Source organism: Maylandia zebra, linkage group LG22, assembly GCF_041146795.1.
Source record: "Maylandia zebra isolate NMK-2024a linkage group LG22, Mzebra_GT3a, whole genome shotgun sequence".
Lineage (NCBI taxonomy): Eukaryota > Metazoa > Chordata > Actinopteri > Cichliformes > Cichlidae > Maylandia > Maylandia zebra.
The window spans coordinates 28,056,530-28,077,140 of NC_135187.1; the positions used below are offsets into that span (position 1 = coordinate 28,056,530).

Here is a 20,611-nt window from a genome sequence, read left to right on the forward strand (position 1 = left end):
TATATTCCATCTAAACAAATCATGTTAAATCAATCCATCTTGATTGTGTTGTTTCAACACTAAATATGTTTGTAAGTGTAACATAATTTAAACATTAACATTCAGTTAATTTGATTTTTATTCAGTTAACATGTTTGTACCAAGTTAGTCTAATTAAATTAATTTAAATTCATGTTATATTGTTTAAACACTTTGGCACATCAAAAGTCAGTCTTGTTACATGAACTAGTAAAATATTTGTTTGTTACACCAATGTTAATCTTGTTGAATGAACAAATGTAATTTATGTCTGTAGTACTTACACCAATCATGTTTCAGTTAGTGTTTGTATTGCTTATGTAAACATTACTTTTAATTAAATTAATGAAACATACATAAATGATAACTTGCAAAACCATCTTTTATTTTGCTTGAACATTCTTAAAACAGTTGGCAGGATCCCAGTTCAGCCTAGCTTTCTCCCCTTTAACGATCTCATACCAAGACCACAGAACTTCCAGATCAAGACATGCTGACTGAAAGAAAAAATACAATAAAATAACCCTAACCCTAATAATAAAAATGAAATAAGTCTGTTGAATAGTTTGCAGACAAAAAATATTATCCCCAAAGCAACTTTCGTAAAATGTAGTAAAATATGCATTGCAAACAACAATATGAATTTTAACACAATTTAAAGCTCAGACATAACATTCAACATTACTATAATATTACAACATTACTATGTTGCTTGCATACATTAGTCCTCCATTTAATCAGGCTGTATCCATTAATAGTGACTTTATGCTATTTAACGTGTGGAGAAAACATTCAATTTTGAGCATAACTGCTCCACTCAAACAATTTGTGAAAACCAGTGTGCATTTGCCTTTGTAACAATTGCCATCTGGCAAAAATCAGTGTTTACACTTCAAGTGTATAAGACTTTAAGTTATGGACGAACAATCTTTGTGTAATAGCCACAGAGCAAACCACATAGTTTATATGAACATTTTATAACTTACAATTTTAAACTTTAAAACAGTAAACACATATTTGCATTGCAGAAACCTTGAAACAAAAAAATCTGGCTTGCATGAGTCCGTTTCAAGCTCATTCACCCCATTAGCTTGTTTTTTAGGAACTGTGCCTTGGATGACAACCTCTGTCCATCCAGCTTCATGATAATCTTTTGCAAGACTTCAAAAGTGCATTTGAGCTCCGGTGGGTAGCTTAGGTTCAGACAGTATATCAGTCCAAATAACAGAGCACAAGCAATTGCAATGCTCCTCAAACCAGTGAGAACCTCCACGCCTTCAATCAGGACACCGATGTTCTCTGGGTCATCTCCAGGCTCCGCACCCTCCTGATGTATGACATACACTCCCATCACAGTTTGTTCCATGGCTTCAGTGTTGGCCTCAGTGTTCTGTGACGTAAAATATAATAATACATTTGTTTGAGTCTACATATGAAAAAAAAAAAGGAATTCAGCAATCAGCGTGAATATGCTGATATATTTACTAAATTCTATGTCTCTGGTTTCACACCTCAGAAATTTGACATGAAACAAAACAAGGACCAATTGCAATATCTTTTATTCACACGTGGTGTCACATTTTACCATTTCATATATCGAAATTACCCATAACTCCTGGAGCAAATTACATAACACAGAACAACTTGTGAATATAACTGACCGTATATTCCTTCACAAGTTTCTCATGGTCTTCATTCAGGTAGACACACAAGGACTTCAGGATGCATGCTCGTCTTGTATGTATTGTGTCATCCTAAGAAAAAAGGGAATCCATAATGACAATATTTAACTTTTAGGCAGCAGTTTGAAAAAGGAATACTTAGTTTGGAAGAGTCCAAAAGGCCACATGGTAAATAGACTGGTTCTTATATAGCGTTTTTCTACTCAGAGCACTCAAAGCTGCCTTTATACAACAATTCATTCACCCAATCACTTTTTCTAAACTGTTTAAATGGCCTGTATTTATATAGCACTTTACTAGTCCCTAAGGACCCCAAAGCGCTTTACATATCCAGTCATCCACCCATTCACACACACATTCACACACTGGTGATGGTAAGCTACATTGTAGCCACAGCCACCCTGGGGCGCACTGACAGAGGTCGAGGCTGTCGAACACTGGCGCCACCGGGTTTAGTGCTTACTGTCTAACATTCATACACATTCACACTCCGATGAATGCATCGGTGAGCAACTTGGGGTTAGTATCTTACCCAAGGATATTTGGCATGCACACTGGAGGAGCTTGGGACCAACCCGCCAAGCTTCTGATTAGTAGCTGACCTGCTCTACCACCTGAGCTACAGCCACCTCAAAACATCTGTCTAAACCAAATCAGACACAAAATGAGGCAACACTAATGTTTTTTTTGGGGGGTTTTTCCCCATTTTGATCAAAATTAACCATACGATTTTATCAATTACTTATTAATATAAGACTGATGCTTATATAATTTGTATAAAATATGAAAACCTCTTAGGACTTTTGCCTACCATATGTATAGATATCTTTGCTCATAAAATTGCCAGATTATGGGCATAAAAAGCACAGATCTAACCCACCTTGGAGATGGCCACCATGATGTGTCTCATTTTTCTGCCAGCCACCCCACCTTTGCCTCGAAAGAGCTCCATCATGCGTGGAGTGTACAAGTCTAGCTCATAAAAGAATCTAGATAGCAGCGGTACTGTCGATATGCGCAGGAATTCCTTGTCAATCTGAAAAACATGAACAATGCACTTATAATATGCACCAGAGGAAGGACATACCAGGAATTATTAGCTGTTTTATCACTATGTTATGTCAATATTAGTGAAGCAAGAAATAACTGGTCAACCATAAACACACTCTAAAAGTTAGACATATAGGACATGCACCTCTTTCTCGGTGAACAGAGCTGGCCATCTGCTTTTAAAATCTGCAATAAAGGGCTGTCCTTGAATAACTTCTTGCCTTCTGTACGAAAAAGTCTTCTGCATTTTCATTGTCACTATATTGTCATTGTTTCTCTTCTGAACCTCTGAAAGCAGTGCAATTCTCTCTTTTTCCAGGCTGTCAGTGGTTTCTCCTTTTGGATACTGCGGACAGTAATTGACTTCTGCTCTTCTAGGCTTTTTCACATTCAATGCTGCCTTACTTTTGTCTTGGGCCTTGTTCTTTAGTGAATTTACCAACACCTCAGCACAGCCCAGGCCTCTCAGTTTGGTCCGGACATTGGCCATTTTATACTTGAGGCTAATTTTCCAACCATAACAGCCATTAAAGGATCCCTGCTCCCTCAGACAAGGATGCTGTTTGACAAGGGCTTCTGCAACTTCATTCAGGTCATTGTCAGTTGGATAGACTTTAAATTTTATTATTTCTTCAGCCAGCCTTTCTAAAAGGTGGGATTTCAGTTTTGGTGAGGGGGTCAAATGAGTTCCACCAGCAATGAACTCAGCATTGGCCTTTTCAAGTTGCAGTTCAGCCTCATAGCTGAAACGAGGGACTGTGAAGACACTTGGCCACACTGACAGTCTTGTAGACGGTGATGAACCTGACGATGAAACGGGCCTTGTATTGTCTGTGTCTGAAGAGCTTGAAAAGGAATGTGTTGGACTTCGCACTGGTTGACATGTCACTCCATCTTCTGTAAAACTTTGCAACTGCACACTATCCAAGTACAACCTTTAAAGTTGCTTTATCATTAATTTCAGAGATCGTAGTCAGATTTACAAAATCATTTCCGAAATCAGGATCTTGATATTGAAGACGAAAATCCTGTTGCACTCCAAAATTTGTCTTTATTTCCTGACACAATTCCTCAATGGAGTCTGATATCCCAGCTGGTAAAATTAGTTTCCTGGCATCATCTTCTCCGAGAATGATCCTCAGTCTTATGGGCTGGGGCATCATGCTGACCTGGACAAATATCAAATATTTAAAAAATAAATAAAGATGTACTCATTGACTATTGTGCGAGTGTGTGTAACAAATTCTAATGTCAACGATAATTTGATGATGTCACCTTGGCCTCGAGGAATTTTTTTACTGGAGAAGTGAATAGTGCATTTTCCAGATTTGTCTTGCATTCTTCTAATTAATGACAATTCTTGCATAAGATGCTTAAAAGAAATCTACTCTCAATAAATTAAGTAGCAATTGGTCTGCAAAGTATGATGTATTATTTACTGTGCCAGGTGATATAGGGGGAAAATACTTACAAACATCACTCCTGTTTACCCTGCAAGTTAGTGTGTCTCTTCAGAGTAACCAGACGCAGGCCTCCCACTGAATAGGCAGCTAACGGGTAGTCATCGAGTAGTTCCCCATGCTCAATCAGAGACACCTCTCTCGCATGTGACATGTCAAGCTCAAAAGCTCTGAAGTGCTCTCGATACCAAGCAGAGAACTTTTTTACAAAAAAGTATATTCTGCCATGCAAAATAAAAATCTGCAGAATTTCTGCAAACTCTGGCAAACCAAATATTTGCCCATGAACAACTATCATTCCTGTGCTGTAGTTCATGCCATTGTATGACACGCTTTTTGTAATATGGACATCAGTTTCATCTGGTAATCTTTGCTTTATAGCTACTGCGATATCACTTTTCAGAACATCAATTGGTACTGATGAGCCAACATTTACCATTAAAGGTGTCTTGTGGTCAGAAGAGTGCAAGTCAGAGGCAATCACGAGCTGATGTTTTTTGGCAAGTGTAACAGGTATGTTCTTAAAACAGTTTGTATGGCGAGCAATTTGTTTAAAAAAAACTATGTTTCGCCTCAAATCTCATTGTCCATTTGTGGACAAGAGGCCCAAAATGCCGAATCAGAGCAGGGTAGTGCTCCAAATAATGATGTTTAGGGAGAAGACTGTTGTTTGGAAAAAGTTCTTGGTATCTCTGGCGATGTTCACTGATTTTACACTCAAGGTAGGAAATCGACTCATCAGACTGGACAGGGGCTACAACAAGCTCCACAATGTCCTTCAGATCCAAAACAATATGCCATGCAGGTTCATCCTCTGGAACAAGTGGACCAATAATTAGAGGCAACAAACGAAGCAGAGACCAATTTTCATGTGCATTTCCACCAATATTTTTTTTTAATGAGAAAGTCTGGGGAATTGCATGAGGCCGGTTGGTTTTATCTGCCCATTTATACTCAAAATTTTGGATCAAGTTGTTAAGTTTTTCTAAGGTGAAATACTTTTTAGAGATTAAAAAAGAAAAACAATGCGCAAGCTCCACTGGTATTATGCCCTCTAGCAGATCATGTGCTACATCTGGAGGGTAGCCTGCAGTGACATGAAAATGGCTCAGATTCTTACTCAAAATACAATCTCGCTTAACTCCACAACAAGCACTTGCTGTTTCTTGTGCACGCTTCAAATGGAATTCATGAAGTTCCGGTGTTCTATGCTCAAAATCACCAGCAGTCACTGACTTTATTTCAGATTTTTTAGCTGTACAGAATCTGCATATGTATTCAGCAGAAAAACTTTCCACAAAACCTGCCAGCCCATGGGCTCCTAGGTTGTCAGCTATGACGCAGCTCACAGTTCCTTTAATACACTCGTTCAACTGACTGATGAACACACCATGTTGCTCCAAAGTTACCAGATCTCTCAAAAGTGGATCAAAGACTTTTTCAAACCCAAATGTCCTCAAATCTTCACTCTTGCAAAGGATTGCCAAATAAATGGATGAAAGGGCTGAATGAGAACCAGGTGGTAAATTGCCCAAGACCCAATATACACCACAAAGCTTGTGCTTTTTCCGTGAGGTCCCAAGAGGATTACAAACCTCAAAATCATCAATATAAAGGTTAATAGAAATTCTCAACTTCTCACCATCTAGAAAGCTATTTCTTTTATAATGCTCCCCATCTCGAAAAGATCTGTAAACCCTCTGATCACCATTCAGATTCTCTCTATTTTCTTGAGCTATTTGTTCTTCAATCACTCTATCCAGCAATTTATTGTGACTCAATATTTCCTGCAATAACTGTAATAAAGGGATGTACTGAAATGACTTCCTTTGGTCTATCGATAAAAAATACTCAACAGGCTCTACAACCCTAAAATTTTGTATGTAGTATAGTTTTCTTTTATAAGGAGTGGCAAGAGGGCCACACTTTCCCAATATTTTAGCCACAGGGTTAGAAACACATACAGAATTTGCAAGCTCTTCAATAACAGCCTGACTAATATGGAGGTTATGGCTCTTAAAAATTTCTGTAATTGTACGTTTTGTCAGAGGTACACTAGCTGAACTCAACAGAAAAACGAACTCCTCTAAGAACTCATCTAATCCTTTTGCTGGAACATGAAATATGTGTTCCAATTTCAACAATATTACTGCTAATTTCCATTCAATTAGTTCGGGCTGATTTTCAACAGCACTATTATCACATTCTGTCACTGACTCACTTTCAAATTCACCATAGGATACATCTTCAGAACAGCTAGCTAAACTTCGGAAGCAGATTTGCATTGAGAAAACGCTTTTCTGCCTACTTCACACGACTGACGCCTTTGAAGCGCGAAGTAAAATACGCACTGCAGTTTGTGTGGTGCATTTTGTGCATTCGCGCTTATCACGTCTACCGCTCGAGTTGGTAAAATCTGCGGGACAGCAGCTTCTCAAACTCGGCAAGGGACAGAAGGTGGTACAGCTGAAAGCGGCCGTCATCCAGACGGAGCTTCTGGAGCAAGTGGTGAAACTCACCAAACTGCTCACGCTTGTGGAAGACCTGATGGACCCAGGTACAGTGAGGACGTCCTTTAGGCACTGCTCTGCTCTCCACAGCAAATAGAGAAGGGAGACTCTTTCTTCAAACGCTAGATTGACAGCTGCCATTTTAATAACATACCGTCTGGCACTACTTCCTCCCAGATCTCTTCTTCATACGCGTGAAAATTGCATATAAACCTCGACCAGTTCATGCTGGACGCGCTTCGAGGTGCAAATGTGCACGAGATCAGCTAGGGGCATCTATCGCGTTCGGTGTGAACGCACCGTTAGTCAGCCTAATGCAGAGCACCAGAGAAACTATAACCCAAACAATTATCCACCTAAATCATTCTGAATTCAAAAATTAAGTGAATATATTACAAAAAAAGAAAATGCACATGCAATTATTGTGACAGATTTTATCTTACTCCTTGTTATTAACTCCCCTAAACGCTGGTTTAGTTGAATTAAACCTTTCATCAATCCAGTTAATGCGGTTGCCCGCGACTAAACTCCACTGACAAAAACAGGAATTTTAGATAGAGCATCATAAAACACTCATAAAATCACCAAAACCATGTCGGTCAGTCTTACCACTACTACCAACAATCACCAACTCCGGTTAAGCAGAAAGTAACCCTTCATTCATGGAGCTATATGCGAAGACGTTACGGCTCTACGCGGCTTTCCCGCTCTTCAAAGTTAGCTAACTCCAGAGAAGAAAAACAGTCCTACCAACGCAGATAACCATGAAACACACCTCATTCAAAGTCGACACAAACAAAAACAAAAAAACGAACTTACCAAAATAACCTCATCAGTTTTTGCTCTGTTGCAACAATTAGCGACTCCGGTTAAGTTTTTAAAAAAAACATTAAATTCACCGACTTACATTTGAAAAATGTTTGGGTCTACAACCTCCCTGCTATATATAAATCTCCACACTACACAGGTAAAAAATTTTAACTAATTGTCATGGTCTCCGTGCCTGCCCGGTCGGCCCCACAAGGCTACAATTGCTGTTGCTGTTTTCTCCCTCTCTGCCTGGGCGGAGCTCACTGTGGGCTCCCGCCCTTGGCCCACACACACACCTGACAACACTCACCCATCATCACCGGGAGCACTATTTGAGGCTGGAACACAGATCCTCTCGTCGCTGGATGATTGTACCCCTAACGTTAGTGTTCTCACAGCTCTTGTGCTTCATATCCGTGACTTGTGATTAGTTGGTGACCTGCCTTCTCGTCTGCTTCAGATCCCCCCCCCCGGACCTGCGACCTCCCTGCTGCGGGAAAGTGTGTGAGTGTGAGAGAAGAAGACGTGAGCGAGTTACCCTGTGATTTCCCCCCGGAGTTTTGGATCCCTTCACTGTACATATATTGCACCACACCTTGGAGATACCTTACCGCTCTGCGCTTGAATCCCTGTACCAGATCGTGACAGAATCATCCAGCCACGGAAATGGATTCAGCAGACCCAGCGGTCTCGACTCCCACCCTCGCCACTTTGGCCGCGATGCTGGCACGCCACGAGCAGATGTTCATTCACCTTCGAGCAGAGCTCGCGAACCTCACACAGGCCGTGGCTCGGCTAACACCGCTACCGGCCGCTCCTCTGGTTGGAGGCGCCAGTTCCAGCTGTAAGTGTCGCGCCACCTGTTCACGTTGACAGATTCCTCCCTACTCCCAGGGCTTTCACGGGAGAGATTGATAAATGTGCTGGTTTTCTCACTCAGTGTGCCCTTCAGTTTCGCCAGCAACCGCAAACCTTTTCTACTGATGGTGCGAAAATCGCTTATATCGTCCAGTTACTCCAGGACCGTGCTCTAACCTGGGCTCAAGCTGCGCTTCAGGCGGAGCCGGACATCACCTTTTCTGACTTTCTTACTAAGTTTAAAGGTGTGTTTGACAGGAAAGCCACAACTGCCACCGCCGGCCAGCGCTTGCTTGCGCTTAAACAAGGTAAACGCAGCATGGCTGATTTTTCTATTGACTTTTCTACCTTGGCTGAACAGGCGAAATGGGGGGAAGAGGCCCTTAAAAGTGCATTGCTCACTAATATTAATGAGGAAATAAAGAATGAACTAATGCTCCGTGAACTGCCTTCCTCCCTGGATGCGCTTCTGGTTTTGTGTATGCGGGTGGACGATCAGGTGCGCGCACATCGGAGCGCGTTCGGGGCATGCCCCGCTGGACTTTTGTGGGACCCCTACTGCAGCCCATGGGTCGTGTGACGCCGACACCGGGGATGGGGAAGAGCCCATGCAGCTTGGGCGCTCACGGCTGTCGCCCGCGGAGCACCAGCGCCGTCTTGCCTCCGGTGAGTGCGTTTATTGCAGCCGTAAAGGCCACTCTGTCTCCTCCTGCCCAACGCTGGCAAAAGGGCGCGCTCACCAGTGATCGTGAGGGTGCTGGTGGGCGATCTGTCGAGTGAAAGCCCTCTCCCCAGGCTTCTTTTGCCGGCTACTCTGCGTGTTTGGACTGTTTCTCATTCTCTCTCCGTTCTCATTGACTCTGGGGCTGAGCAGAACTTTATTGACACCTCACTCGCCGCCAAACTGAACATCGCCTTGGAGCCTCTGTCACGCCCCCTCCGCGTTCACGCACTGTCGGGCCAGCGCCTGCCTGACATCACTCATGTTTCTGAATTCCTTTCATTATCTCTCTCTGGCAATCACGCAGAAAGGATTTGTTTTTTTTCGTTTAAGGCTCCTCTCACTCCGCTGGTTCTGGGTCACCCCTGGCTTGTCCTCCACAACCCGCATATCGACTGGGAGAAGGGTGCCGTACTAGGTTGGAGTGTGGCCTGCCATATGAACTGCCTCCGGGCTGCGGCTTCCCCCGTTTCGCTCCCACCCACGGCCTCGCCGTCGGACGCCCCGGACCTCTCAATGGTTCCGCGGGTTTATCATGATCTGCGGGATGTTTTTTGTAAGGATCGGGCGCGGTCCCTTCCCCCGCACCGCCCGTACGATTGTGCCGTCGATCTTCTTCCTGGAGCTCCGCTGCCGTCTAGCCGCCTGTACAGCCTCTCCCGGCCTGAGAGGGATGCTATGGAGCGTTACATCTCGGAGTCGCTGGCGGCAGGGTTGATTCGCCCCTCCTCTTCCCCTGTCGCGGCTGGGTTTTTTTTCGTGGATAAGAAGGATGGTTCGCTGCGGCCGTGTATTGACTTTCGGGGCCTTAATCAGATCACTGTTAAGAACAAATACCCTTTGCCGTTGCTTTCCTCCGCCTTTGAACTGCTTCAAGGCATGACCGTCTTTACCAAGCTGGATCTGCGCAACGCTTACCACCTGGTGCGCATCAGGGAGGGGGATGAGTGGAAGACCGCGTTCAATACGCATCGGGGCCACTTTGAGTATCTCGTGATGCCGTTTGGGCTGACTAACGCCCCCGCAGTGTTTCAGGCGATGGTTAATGATGTCCTTCGTGATTTTGTTAACCGTTGTGTATTTGTGTACTTGGATGACATCTTGATCTTTTCTAAGACACTCGAGGAGCACAAGGTCCATGTCCGGCAGGTCCTGCTACGCCTTCTGGAGAACCGGCTCTTTGTGAAGGGGGAGAAGTGCGATTTCCACGTGGCGTCAGTGAGTTTTCTGGGCCACATTATCGAGAAGGGGGACTTGCGGACTGATCCGGAGAAAGTGCGGGCTGTGGTGGAATGGCCTACTCCTCCTGATCGCCGCCAAGTGCAACGTTTTTTGGGATTCGCCAACTTTTACAGACGGTTCATTCGTGATTTCAGCAGAATCGCTCTCCCTCTCACTAAACTCACCTCTCCCAAGGTTCCCTTCCAGTGGGATTCTGCCGCTCAGCGAGCCTTCGCCCTGCTCAAGGACAGGTTCACCACCGCTCCCATACTCCGGCAACCGGACCTTACACGGCAGTTTGTTGTGGAAGTGGACGCGTCGGACTCCGGGGTTGGGGCAGTTCTGTCTCAACAGATGGACGGTAAGCTGCACCCGTGTGCCTTTTATTCTCGCCGTCTCTCCCCAGCAGAGTGTAACTATGACATCGGGGACCGGGAGCTTCTGGCCGTCAAGCTGGCCCTGGAGGAGTGGAGACATTGGTTGGAGGGAGCAGCACAACCATTCATCGTCTGGACGGATCACAAGAATCTGGAGTACCTGCGCTCGGCTAGACGTCTCAATTCCCGGCAAGCCAGGTGGGCACTGTTTTTCGCTCGTTTTGACTTCACTATCACCTACAGGCCAGGAACACGGAACGTAAAGCCAGACGCCCTGTCCAGGCAATTCTCCATCACTGGGGAGGACTCGGACCCTGAGCCTGTCCTCCCGGCCGCCTGCGTAATTGGAGCCATCTCCTGGGAGATCGAGGGGCTCATCCAAGAGGCGCAGGAGACCGAACCGGATCCTGGCACTGGTCCACCTGGTCGCCTCTTCGTTCCTTCAGCCGTCCGCTCTCAGGTTCTCCAGTGGGCTCACACCGCCCGCTTTTCATGCCATCCTGGGGTCCTCCGCACCTGCTCGTTCCTCCGACGTTACTTCTGGTGGCCTGCTATGACTAGGGATGCCAAGGAGTATGTAGCCGCCTGTTCGACCTGCGCCCGGAATAAGCTTTCGAACCGCCCTCCACCGGGTCTTCTGCAGCCTCTCCCTACACCAGCTCGACCATGGTCCCATGTTTCTTTGGACTTTGTCACGGGCCTGCCGCCCTCCGCTGGTAACACCGCCATACTTACCATTATCGATCGTTTCTCCAAAGCTGCACACTTCGTCGCCCTCCCGAAGCTCCCCTCGGCCTTGGAGATGGCCCGGCTCCTCACCTCCCATGTGTTCCGTCTTCACGGGATCCCCGAGGACATCGTCTCGGATAGGGGGCCGCAATTCACGTCCCGTGTTTGGAGGGAGTTCTGCTCCGCACTGGGGGCCAAGGTCAGTCTGTCTTCCGGTTTCCATCCACAGAGTAACGGGCAATCGGAGCGGGCCAACCAGGAGCTGGAAGCTGCCCTCCGCTGTGTCACTTCGCACAACCAATCGACCTGGAGTGAACAGCTTCCATGGATCGAATACGCCCACAACAGCCACACATCCTCCGCCACGGGCAAGTCTCCCTTCGAAGCGTCCCTGGGCTATCAACCACCTTTGCTCCCGGCCATCGAAGGTGAGCACTCCGTTCCTTCTGTACAGGCTCACCTCCGCGGGTGCCGTCGTGCCTGGCGGGCGACTCAGGCTGCCCTGCTCCGTACTAAGGAGCGGAACAAGACCCTCGCTGACCGTCACCGGACACCGGCCCCCGTGTACACCATCGGTCAACAAGTGTGGCTGGCTACCCGTTTTGTGCCGCTACGGACTGAGTCGAAGAAGCTGTCTCCTCAGTTTATTGGCCCTTTTCCCGTTGAGGCCATTGTGAACCCTGTGTCTGTCCGCCTCAAGCTGCCGCGCAACATGCGCATTCACAATGTCTTTCATGTGTCTCAGGTCAAGCCGGTGCTCTCCAGCCCGTTGTGCCCTCCCTCCAGGGCCCCGCCGCCCCCCCGGCTCGTGGATGGTCAGCTGGTCTACAATATCACCCGCATCATGGACTCCCGGCGCCGGGGTCGGGGTTTTCAGTACCTGGTTGACTGGGAGGGCTACGGGATAGAGGAACGCTCCTGGGTGCCTTGAGCTGCTGTCCTGGATGGTGCCATGCTCCGGGACTTCCATCGCAGGCATCCAGGTAAGCCTGGTGGGTCACCGGGAGGCTCCCGTTGAGGGGGGGGGGGGTACTGTCATGGTCTCCGTGCCTGCCCGGTCGGCCCCACAAGGCTACAATTGCTGTTGCTGTTTTCTCCCTCTCTGCCTGGGCGGAGCTCACTGTGGGCTCCCGCCCTTGGCCCACACACACCTGACAACACTCACCCATCATCACCGGGAGCACTATTTGAGGCTGGAACACAGATCCTCTCGTCGCTGGATGATTGTACCCCTAACGTTAGTGTTCTCACAGCTCTTGTGCTTCATATCCGTGACTTGTGATTAGTTGGTGACCTGCCTTCTCGTCTGCTTCAGATCCCCCCCCCGGACCTGCGACCTCCCTGCTGCGGGAAAGTGTGTGAGTGTGAGAGAAGAAGACGTGAGCGAGTTACCCTGTGATTTCCCCCCGGAGTTTTGGATCCCTTCACTGTACATATATTGCACTGCACTGTAAATAAACCACACCTTGGAGATACCTTACCGCTCTGCGCTTGAATCCCTGTACCAGATCGTGACACTAATAGTATTTATCTCTCACTCCACTAACCTAAATAAATATATCAAGAAATATTACTTACCTCACTATCAGGTATGCCAAAGAAGTAACTCCACGTGCGCTCGTTAACTTCTCAACGGACCTTTCCGCATCCGGTGGGCGTGGAGCATGCGCAATACATGACGCTATCAGAGCCTTTGGTTTGATGGACCTCATTCTCATTGGATTGCCATGAATGAATTTAACTCATCAAAGTTTTCTTTGATTTATATTCAACAAAAAAGAATGAATCATTTAATGAGCATAAAAATGATTTCTTCATGTGATGTAAACATATTACTACTTTGTTAATCAAACACATGCCCTAGTTGAATTTTTTGAGTGTACAGTTATCGAAGCCCAACTCAGCCACTGATTAAAGTTGAGCTGTGTAACTGTTACTCCTCTGGATTCTGGAAATGGCTTCATAAGCCAGGGGTGTTATGGGTAGTCCAAGTCAACCAGAATGACCAGTGTCACATCTATTCAAATTTTTATTTCATGGGGTTAGCATTGGGGTTAACATACTGTTATCTGGCCTCATTATAACTGCAAAATGTATGAAGATGCACTTTGCCTAGTTGGCTAACATTTATTTCCCAAAACTTCATATAATTGTCTACTACACCTTTCGAATGTAATAGTGTGCTTCTGCCTTAATGTTAATGTGTGTACCATCAATAGCAGCAGTGGCTGGGATCAAGGATATATCTTCCATGCTGTCGAGTAAGTCAGCACACAGCACCTTTTTCCAATATTAAACCTTTACACTCACACACTAGACGGGACCAATAAGCAGCCTGTTCTCCCATGGTTTATAGTGGCACGGTTTGGTTTGCTTGGAGGTTGCTACAAGTTAACAAAGTCATTCACTGATTTGTACTTAAATGAACAAACGACAGGTGTGAAAACGTACCTAACTCTTGGAATAGTTTGCCAGCTATTACATACTTTATTCTCTGGCCAGCCTTTTCTAACAACTGGTAGGTTTCTTTTTGTCCAACACTTCTTCTGACCAGAGATAATAGATCCAATGCATGGGCTTGTTCTTCCACAATAATTCCTCTTGTCCCTCTTCTTCTTTAATTGTTTGAAGTATTCTCATAGCAGTTCATCACAGGGAGCCATTTTTCTGATGTATAAACTGATGCTCGGTCATCCTAGTTCACATCTCTAAGACTCCCTTTTCTCCCTCTTCTTATAACTTCTAAACTATCAGGGGGTTGGACTATGGTTGAAACACAAGATGCATTAAGATGAGTTTTCATGTCTGGACCTCAGTGAGATCAATCTGTGGCCACCTTACTATTCCAGCTGAGCATCTGATGACTGGTATAGCATACATGTTGATACCTTGGGTATTATTCTTCTCACTGAGTTGGCTTCTGGCATCTCAGCACCTGTCATACTATTTGGAGGGATTTGGCTATAGCTGACTTCCTTCCATCCTGGTTCCCACTGGTCCACAGGTACTTGTACTATTCTACCTTTAGGTAACTTAATCTATTTAGTCCTGGTAACTTTTTTTGTGCTTTACCACCATGTGGCCATATTTATCCAGTCCAGATGAAATTGCAGTGTCCTCATTATAAATCCTGGTTAAATGGATTAGTTAGTTGTGGTATAAAGATTCAAGGTGGCCAGTTTGTGATCTTGTATTCAATTCAATTTTATTTATATAGCGCCAAAGCACAACAGCAGTTGCCTCAAGACGCTGCTGCAACTCGTTGGGGTGAGAAAAGGAAGACACGATGAAAGACATGCTGTGGAAGAGAGACAGAGATTAATAACAGATATGATTCAGTGCAGAGAGGTCTATTAACGCATAGTGAGTAAGAAAGGTGGCTGGAAAGGAAAAACTCAATGCATCATGGGAATCCCCCGGCAGCCTACGTCTATTGCAGCATAACTAAGGGAGGATTCAGGGTCACCTGGTCCAGCCCTAACTATATGCTTTAGCAAAAAGGAAAGTTTTAAGCCTAATCTTAAAAGTAGAGATACACTGTTCCAAAAAATAGTAATGTCAAAGTATTTTACTGTGTAGTTTACAGTTGTGTACTGTTTTTCTAGAATATCATTACATTTACATAAGTAGACTGTGATCTGACACGTCAAATGTAAAATAACATAACATCACTGTAAATGTAATAAAACACAATTTACTTGTTTGTTAAATATATTTTGTTGTACATATGCATATTTAGATTGTAAAAATACATCCAGGAATGTCTCCCATCATGCCTTGGGACATGTGCTGCTGTTTAGATGTTCTTGTTCTATTGTTTATGGTTACGTTACTTTTAACTGTTATCTTGAATGTTGTGTTTACGCCGTGGTGCAGAGTCACTGACAGTTGTTGTTTTGTAGAGAGAGTGCTGTACCATGAGTGACTTCTGTTGTGCTGTTGTTGAACCTTGAGGCACATTGTAGCACGGTAAGTGTTTTAATAAGGAGCTCCTCCTATCAGCTTGGGTTAAATAACAAGCTCAATCTCTCTCTGTGAGCTTCTTTGTTAAGATTTCTCTGCATGCCACAATGTAAAACATTGCACGGACACACTGTGCTAATTATATATTTTGAAAAAGAAATGTAGAGGTAGGAATTGCAATTAATATAAATAACATGACGCTAAGCATCGGCCAATGAATGTGAACTAACAACAAGGTCGCGGGTAACGCTGCGACCGTAGGAAAAAAAAACCCTAATATGAAGGTATTTTACTGTGCATTTTACAGTAATGTTCTGTTCTTCTAGAATATCATTAAAGTTACTTAAATAGACTTTGACTTCACATTTTGAATGTAAATTAACGTTAAATCACTGTAATGTAATACAACATAATTATCATGATTATTAAATGTATCTGTCTGTACATATGCATATTTAGATTGTTAAAATACATTCACAAATGTATCATGATCTCACAAATATCTGTCCGTTATTTGAAAGATCGAATTCAAATGTAATGCTATGGAAAAGTATATAACGTGATCCATATAAGCTTGTGTTACATCACATAAGTATTATTATCGCTGCTAGTTAGATCGTTCGTGGCTCAAGAGTTGGCAGTTCGCCTTGTGATCAGAAGATTGCCGGTTCGTGCCCCGGCTCGGACACTCTCCGTCGTTGTGTCCGTGGTCAGGACTCTTCACCTACCGCCTACTAGTGATGGCCAGAGGGGCCGATGGTGCGACATGGCAGCCTTGCCTCTGTCAGGCTGTCCCAGGACATGCAACCAATTATTATTCAAACCAACTGTTAACTGTATATTTCTGTACATTTACGTATTATGATTCATATTTCCACATTCATTGACCTTGTTTATAGGTAATTTCATTGTTTGATCGCGTAAAAATGTTCCTAATTTAATGTCTAAAAGCACTTGGAAAAGGCAGAATCCCATGTCAAATTAGCGCAACAAACTCCATTTTCATTACTGAAAATAACCGTATTTTTATGGGACAGTTATTTTCTGTTATTTCACGGTCGTATTTTGGCGCCCCAGCTGCCGGAAGATTACCGTTGTTTTACGATGTTTTTTGTAACAGTGTAGTGTCTGTCTCCCGAATCCAAACTGGAAGCTGGTTCCACAGAAGAGGGGCCTGAAAACTGAACCCTTCTACTTTTAAATACTTCTGTAATTATTAAATAAATACATGTTTTGGTTATTGATGCTTTTCAAAATATTTATCTTTGTTTTATATCTTTGTGTGCAAATTCTCAAAATCTTGTCATATTTCCTCAAACAGAAGTGTGACGTATTTTTACTCACACCTATCAGTGCAGTAGTAGTGTTAGTGGCGGTCCTAGCCTGTTAACATAAAACTGTTGTACACACACACACACATATATGAAGAGAGAGAGTATGCATAGTATGCAAATGGCTACCAAACAGCCATCATAATTTATCATGCAATGAGAACAGGACAAATCAACAACTGACAATGACTAATTAATATTAAAATCTGTAGCATAATGTATTGTTTGGAGTTTAGTCTGTTACTGATGCTATTTTTACCATTTCTTCTTGGAGCAACTGTAACGCACATAATTTCCTTAGGCATTAATAAAGTATTCTGATTCTGATTGTTTCAGGATGACCTGCCATTATCCAATGACACATCTGCTTACCTGTATCTTTTGCTCGTTTCTCCTCCTCTTCTTTTCTCTTTTTTCTAAACTGAGCACCTGATGGCTTTGAACTTTTTTTGTCCATCTTACCCTTACTCCCAGCAAATGGGCGATAGAAAACCGGTCGGTGCTTATGCCATTCCCAATATGCGCTGGCTGACGTCGGGGCAGCATGAGCACGAGCAATTTTCTTTTTTTTTACCGATGCCCGCGATGCCGCGCCCCACCACGATGCCGCCCCGGGCAACAGTCCGTGTCGCCCATATCTGAAACCGCTACTGAGTAGTGTAGTAAGGTGCAGACCTTTTCGATATAATTTTGATGTCTTTTGGTGCTTGAAAAGGATTTGTTGATGTCCCATTTTGAAAAAAACAGAAACAAAACTTAATTGAAAGCAATATGTTAAAACAATACTGATATAACACATTACTGAAAACACACTGATTGTTTAACAACACTACTGTGAAAAAAAAAAAACCCACAAAAAATTTCCAAAGCCAGTGTCACAGGGTATTCATTTCATTTCACTAAAAACAGTCAGTAGTGTGTGTGGAGACTACTGAACATATCTCTGTAAGCTAGATTCTAAGTAAATTGATTTCACGGAATAATCATTGTCACTGAATCAGTAGCCTTGAGCTGTGGGAAACCTAACTTGGGACAGAGAGTACCAGTGTCAGCTCAGCTGTGATTCACACACATGTTCCATCCTCATTAAAAGCTGGCCCTGGGTCATATCTTCAAAGCTGGATTTATTTTATTTTAATTATTCATTTATTTTTGGACTACTTTAGAGTGACAGAAATGAAATTTTAGCATCACGAATCAAGGGAACTGGTAGTAGTTGTGTGCAATACTGCAGATTTTGCAGATTTTGGTATTGCTCTGATACCAAATACATATAAAACCATTATTGCCAATACCAATACCAGTACTGCTACTTTTAACCTATAAAGGCAGCTTATGTAGGGGAGAGCAGTTTATCATGATTTATGACATGAATTATCGTAAGTTTGCAAATTTTGAACACATTTTAATGACCACTAAATTACTGTGTTTCTACAATGAGTTTAATGAGTTAATGAATAAAAACAATAAAAACACACCTTTCAGCTTTTCATGCATTTTGAAATTGAGTTTTTTGGAGATCTGAAGTGTAAATGTTCCTGTCTCTAAAGCACAACTTATATTGTTTAAATAAAATTCATGTTTCTATCCATATTATCACAATGGTTGTTTAAAGGAAATTTTGTCATTTCACAAAAAAAGGTTGTTTCACCTAATCCAGTGGGCTACATACTGAACATAGAGGATAGAAACAAAGTATCGATCCTATCACACTAGTAACGATCCAATACCAATACCAGCATTGTTACTGATACTATCGAAATTTGGATTGATCTGGTAGATGGAAAAAAATCTATCACCCAATATTTGTTTGTTTCTATTTTTCCCCACACAAATTAATAATTTTAACAGCACATACTTTTTTCAGTACATTCCCCTGAGCAAAATCTCAAAGTCAACTGATATATTGATCAACAACTAATAAATTAAATAAATAAAATGTACTTAATGATCAAAATTAAATGCAAAGTTGAAGGTTGACCCATCATATGCAGCACTTGTTTCTGCCAAGGTCAATATAAAAGACAGACGTAGCTTTTGGTGAGGAAAATGAGGCAAGTGACTTAACTTGCATTTTATCTGAAGACCGCTAGATGGCAATAGCTGTGGATGCAGAGAGACTGCCAGCCGGATGTAACTCTTTGGGAAAAATGCTATCTTGGTTTTGTGACTATATAAACACATTCCTGATGAGTTTATGGGCTCACTCACTATTTCTGAGGTCATACTGAATAATTTTTTATTTTGTAAATCATGGTCATGGCTTGCCAATGACAAAATGTTAGCAGTTAGCAATTTACAGTTGAACCTGCACCTCCTCATCATAATCAGGTCCCCACCAACTGTGCAAACACTTATTTCATCCTCTCTGAATGGTTAGCAAATGATAAGGAGTGTTATGCAATTGCCATTGAACTTATTATATTATAAACTTAAGTACATTTAAATTCTAGTGAAGTTAACAAGTGATTACTGAAGAACAGCAAGAGAGTTATTTTTTATCAACCTTTTGTGGAACACAATATAAGCCCTAGGAGTTTTGTTGGCTGTGATGGATAGTGGAAGTTTGGTTGTAGACTTAGCTCAGTCAGTGAATCCTAAATCTGCTTCTCATTATTCAACAAATGGCCAATTTGAAAACAGTAAACAAGGGAACAGGTTTTCATAAATGACACGAGAAATTTAATGCAGTTTTTAATGACAATTTCAATTTTTAAGGGAAAAAAGTTCAATCTAACAGTTTGTTCTGTCACCCTTGACAGCAACCACTGCTGTCAGACATTTGGGATAATTTGCAATGACTAATTCACATCAATGTAGAGGAACTCAGGTTCACTCTTTTTTTGCTCCCTACAATTATAACTAAAAACATGACTGTCATGGACAATATGTCACGTGGTTCGAAGGGGAACCCCTCTAAAATGGGAAGGGCAGTAGGGGTGTGTTGTGCCAAGATAGGTATCCCTGACAAAATTTGTTTCCCTTGCGTCGGGAGCAGTCGCTGAGCAGGGAGAACGGATGCAGTTTACTCCGCCTCCATTATGCCCAAGTACACATAGAAGTAGTGATGTTTTAGTTTTCTGAAAAAGTGAAAAATGAGTGTTGTTAAATTATCGTTACATTTGTCATAAGGCAGAAAAAATAAATGTATTAGACTTGAAGCTTGAGATTAATATTTTACAAACCTAATCATAGCTACTATATACTACCCGAACAAAGATCAAGGTCCAAGATCTAAGAGTTTGTGTGCTTTATAATACTAAACTAACATTTCTGTGATTAAATTAAACTCCCTTTGAAGATTTTATGCTAACTTTGAACTCTCCAACTGCATTGCAGAGGAGTGCATGACACATCATATATCAGGTGACTAGCAGAAGCTCTGAAAAACATGATTTTAACAGTAATAAAAGACACAACCCAGGTGAGAGCAGTTAGAATTTCCTCAACATCTTCTCTGTTATAACTATGTCAGTGCTCACTTTTCTACTTCAGATTAATTTAATTTAAGTTGCTGATCATAAGGCAACAGCTCAAAACAAGTCTCTGTACACAAGCAAAACCTGTTCCAAATTCATTATCCATTCATGATGGGATTCATTTTTTAAAGCCCATGTCTCATATCCTCACCGCTGTGGCAACATGAAATAAGCAGTGATTATTTTGTGTCTTACAGTGATTAAAAAAAAAAAAATCAGCACAGCCACACAAATCTCCTGATCATCAGAATATGCAATTTTCTCTCCTCTGAGTCTAAATCCACTATTAGTTTTTCTGTCTGTGGTGCATAAATGTTCCAAAGCAAAGATGAAGGTCCTCGGGAGATTGTTGACTTCCCCTTCAGAATGAGAATCTCAGAATGAAAGCCTCCAACTTCGAAA

General features: G+C 42.9%; 1 protein-coding gene across 1 annotated transcript; it reads right to left on the minus strand.

The window, feature by feature from the left end:
- Positions 1-407: 407 nt before the first annotated feature.
- LOC112430975 (uncharacterized) lies at positions 408-3,620 on the minus strand. The gene is made up of 4 exons (XM_076879240.1): positions 2,896-3,620; positions 2,581-2,736; positions 1,680-1,772; positions 408-1,408 (listed from the first exon to the last, which is right to left on the minus strand). Exons 1-4 carry the CDS (start codon positions 3,238-3,240, stop codon positions 1,097-1,099), a joined length of 906 nt encoding a protein of 301 aa, XP_076735355.1. The 5' UTR covers positions 3,241-3,620; the 3' UTR covers positions 408-1,096.
- Between the last annotated feature and the right edge of the window lie 16,991 nt (positions 3,621-20,611).

Bases quoted from the DNA above. Each gene is read 5' to 3' on its own strand.
- LOC112430975 (XM_076879240.1), bottom strand. From the start codon at position 3,240: ATGGCCAATGTCCGGACCAAACTGAGAGGCCTGGGCTGTGCTGAGGTG. The intron at 2,737-2,895 runs GTGCATGTCCTA...CATGTTTTTCAG, and splicing joins CTCTGTTCACCGAGAAAGAG to ATTGACAAGGAATTCCTGCG. The intron at 1,773-2,580 runs GTGGGTTAGATC...CTTTTTTCTTAG, and splicing joins TCATGGTGGCCATCTCCAAG to GATGACACAATACATACAAG.